The 1,586-nt window shown below is 38.9% G+C and overlaps 1 protein-coding gene across 1 annotated transcript in view; it reads right to left on the reverse strand.

The window, feature by feature from the left end:
* Positions 1-1,586, reverse strand: part of THADA (thyroid adenoma associated) — a 376,494-nt gene that overhangs the window by 353,581 nt on the left and 21,327 nt on the right. The window contains exon 7 of the mRNA XM_011978219.1: positions 829-1,016. Coding sequence (XP_011833609.1) covers positions 829-1,016 — 188 coding nt within the window. The remainder of the gene's footprint in view (positions 1-828; positions 1,017-1,586) is intronic.

A 1,586-nucleotide genomic window follows, 5' to 3' on the forward strand; every position in this document is an offset into this window, starting at 1 on the left:
AAAAAAAAAAAACACAATGAGATGCTATTGTTTTCCAATCAGCCTAGCAAAACCAGAGTCAGTTATTGTTTTTCACTAACAAGAGCTCTAAAGAGATCCATTAGCATGTTTTTAATTAAGTTACATTCATACATATATTACCATATAGAATGGGAGGTGAAAAGAGGATAATTCAACTTTTAATATAAATACTTGTGTTAGGTATCACTTTTTGTTAATCTTATAATAATAAACCACAGATTCCAAAAAAAGTGACAGAAAACAAATTTATAGCTTAAAAAATTATTTAAACGTGATCACCCTTGAACCTATCTTCCAAGGCAAGAAATAGAACTCAGCTACTCAGGCTGGGCACAGTGGCTCACACATATAATCCCAGCACTTTGGGAGGCCAAGGTGAGCAGATCACTTGAGGGCAAGGAGTTTGAGAACAGCCTGGCCAACATGACAAAACCCTGTCTCTACTAAAAATACAAAAAATTTGTCAGGTGTGGCGGCACCCTCCTGTAATCCCAGCTACTCAAAAGCTGAGGCACGAGAATCGCTTGAACCTGGGAGGTGAAACCCAAGATGTGGAGGTTGCAATGAACCAACATCATGCCACTACACTCCAGTCTGGGCAGCAGAGTGAGATTCGGTCTCAAAAAAAATAAAATAAAATAAAATAAAACCATGTAATCCAGGGCCTCCCTCCATTTTGGGAGGCTGAGTAAGGATACATTCCACACCTCAGTTAAGTACCACTTTTCATACTGTTAGGAAAAGCTGATTGGCACTCAATTTTAACTGTCAATTATATATCATTTGTATATAATTTGTCACACTTACCATCGCTTAAAAACTTGGTAAAAATACTCAGCAATCCACACATATTTTGCCATATGGGAGAACTGGAAGCCTTCCAAAGATTTCCCTGGAAATCTTGTACTTTCTGTACTAACATCATTGAAACTCTAATGCCTACCAATAAGTCATTCATCAACTGTGTTTGAATAATATGATTTCCAGCACATTTTCTATAAAGAAGAAAAGACATTATTACAAAAGGAAATTCAAACAAAAATGTGAACATTTCTAATTCCCAGCAAAATAAATACATTCCTCAAAGGCCCGAAATCAATTTTAAATTATGATAATTTATTCCTCTCTCTTCCATTCCTACAAACATTCCAATTATGTAGATACTAACTGCAAACTTTCAACACCCTTTACTTATCAACATGTCCCTCTTTCTCAGCCAACAACGAACTTTACTTCTTTTAGGGCAAAGATAAGAAATCAAGAATGAATGACAGAACTTGGGCTGGGCGAAGTGGCTCACACCTGTAATCCCAACACTTTGGGAGGCCGAGGCAGGCAGATCATTTGAGGTCTGGAGTTTGGGACCAGCTTGGCCAACATGGCGAAACCGTGTCTCTACTAAAAATACAAAAATTAGCCAGGTGTGGTGGCACATGCCTGTAATCCCAGCTACTCAGGGGGCTGAGGCAGGAGAATCACTTGAACCCCAGAGGCAGAGGGTGCAGTGAGCCAAGATGGCACCATTGCACTCCAGCTGGGCAACAAAGCAAGACATCATCTTAAAA

The sequence above is a fragment of the Mandrillus leucophaeus genome, unplaced genomic scaffold, assembly GCF_000951045.1.
Source record: "Mandrillus leucophaeus isolate KB7577 unplaced genomic scaffold, Mleu.le_1.0 Scaffold190, whole genome shotgun sequence".
Classification (NCBI taxonomy): Eukaryota; Metazoa; Chordata; class Mammalia; order Primates; family Cercopithecidae; genus Mandrillus; species Mandrillus leucophaeus.